We start from the raw sequence: 2,146 nt of genomic DNA on the forward strand, positions 1-2,146 counted from the left end.
ATTATGTTCTGAAGATGACTTTGCTAAAACTTTATTATATAGTGAAGTACCTGCTTATTACACTTGGCGTCTTCATGTATTTAAACGTAGAAAAATAGGTCAAAATGTTCCTAATTATCCTGAAATTAAAAAAAGTAATGCTTTGGGTAGAGTTTATACAGTACACCCTAACAATTTTGAATGTTATTGTTTAAGAATGTTACTTCATAAAATACGTGGACCTACATCTTTCCAATCATTAAAAACGGTTAATAATCAAATTCATGAATCTTTTCAAGCTGCCTGTGCAGCACTCGGATTATTAGAAAATGATGACCATTGGGATCAAGCAATAGAAGAAGCCACTATATATAAAATGCCTTTTTATCTAAGAAATTTATTCGTTATCATCTTAGGATTTTGCCATGTTACGGAGCCTATCCAATTATGGTTGAAATACAGAAATGCAATGTCTGAAGATATATTACATCGTTTCAGAAGACATAATGATAACAATCAACTCGATTTTAATGATGAAATTTACAATGAAGCGTTAATACTAATTGAAGATCAATTATTTTCAATATCAGGAAAAACATTAAATGAATTTAACTTCACATCTCCTGTAAGAACAAACAGAACCTATTTGCGGGGAAATTATCATAAAGAAACTAATTACAATATTGAAAGTTTATCAAATTTTATTACTGAAAATGAACCTAAATTAACTAATCAGCAACGAAATGTTTATGAAAAAATTTTAGAAAGCGTAAATGAGAATCAAGGTAAATTATTTTTCATAGATGCCCCTGGAGGAACTGGAAAAACTTTTCTATTAAATTTATTGTTAGCCAAAGTGCGGAGCAGTGGAAAGATTGCATTGGCTGTTGCAAGTTCAGGAATTGCTGCTACTTTATTAACCGGTGGAAGAACTGCTCATTCTTTATTTAAATTACCATTAAACTTAAATTTGGATTACTTAAACATATACATGTAAAGTTAGTCAATAAACAAAAATTGTATAAAACTTTCAAGTATTAGTGAGTTTTTTTTTTTAAACATATGAATAAATAAATAAGTAAATAAACTAACATTTGTATCATTAATCTCTTATCAACGGAAGAAGAAACATGAATGTAAACGCTAGACCATTTTTCCGGCAAGGCCGACTTTATGAGTAAGTCTTTTTTATCATTTAAAATTTAAATTCTTTCTCTTATTATCAAAATGAACTAATTTTTTTTTTTTTTTTTTCAGATTCATCGGATGTGTGCGCGAAATATTCGGCTACCGTGAATTTTTATACACTGATCACTTTTCTTTCGGCATCTATGATGACGTGGGTCATTCTCACGTCATCATGGTAGTTGACGTCAATCACGACCTGCGACATTCAATCGATATTAATCAGGTAAATTTAAAAAAAAAAGGTTAATGACTTGATGTATGGTGACGTACGTTTCAATTAATATATTGTCGTACAATTATCCATTTAAAAAAAAAAATAAAAAATTTAAAATAATAAATTAATAATTTAATTTTTTTTTTTACAGGTTGTCAAGGTGTCAGAAGTTTGTCTGTATGGACGATCTTTCGACGTCAGTCAGGACTACTCGCCATTTGAATTTCGCGTGTTTAGTTTTGCCGGCTTCAATCCCACGCATTTATTCTATAATTCAAGAAGCAGGACAATGGAGAGACGAGTAGTCGAGGCTGAAATGGACGTCGATGACTAATTTGATGATAAATTATAATTAATTTATTTATTTATGTTCAACGGTTTAAGTGGATATTCTTAGATTTCAATAAAAATAATCCCTCAATTCTGCTTTTTTTTTTAAAAAATTAACATAAAATTTCAAAACACAAAAATAAATAATAAATAAAAAATAAAAAATAAATAAAAAAATAAAAAAAAAAAAATAAAAAATCAATAAAAAATTAAAAATTAAAAATAAATAAAAAATAAAAAATAAATAAAAAATAAAAAAAATCAATAAAAAATAAAGAATTATTGAAAAATAAAAAATAAAAAATTAATAAAAATAAAAAAATCAATAAAAATAATAATAAATTAAATTAATTTAATTTGATTTTTTTGTAGAATTGAAATAAATAAAATAAATGTAAAAAAAATTAGAGAAAAAAATCAAAAATTAAAAAAAAA

General features: G+C 25.9%; 1 protein-coding gene across 1 annotated transcript; it reads left to right on the forward strand.

The window, feature by feature from the left end:
* The first annotated feature begins 533 nt into the window (after positions 1–533).
* Positions 534–1,780, forward strand: LOC123271641. The gene is made up of 3 exons (XM_044738029.1): positions 534–1,156; positions 1,237–1,390; positions 1,533–1,780. Exons 1-3 carry the CDS (start codon positions 1,110–1,112, stop codon positions 1,713–1,715), a joined length of 384 nt encoding a protein of 127 aa, XP_044593964.1. The 5' UTR covers positions 534–1,109; the 3' UTR covers positions 1,716–1,780.
* The last annotated feature ends 366 nt before the right edge of the window (positions 1,781–2,146 follow it).

This window comes from Cotesia glomerata, linkage group LG9 (genome assembly GCF_020080835.1).
Source record: "Cotesia glomerata isolate CgM1 linkage group LG9, MPM_Cglom_v2.3, whole genome shotgun sequence".
NCBI lineage: Eukaryota > Metazoa > Arthropoda > Insecta > Hymenoptera > Braconidae > Cotesia > Cotesia glomerata.

Bases quoted from the DNA above. Each gene is read 5' to 3' on its own strand.
- LOC123271641 (XM_044738029.1), top strand. From the start codon at position 1,110: ATGAATGTAAACGCTAGACCATTTTTCCGGCAAGGCCGACTTTATGA. The intron at 1,157-1,236 runs GTAAGTCTTTTT...TTTTTTTTTCAG, and splicing joins CGGCAAGGCCGACTTTATGA to ATTCATCGGATGTGTGCGCG. The intron at 1,391-1,532 runs GTAAATTTAAAA...TTTTTTTTACAG, and splicing joins ATTCAATCGATATTAATCAG to GTTGTCAAGGTGTCAGAAGT.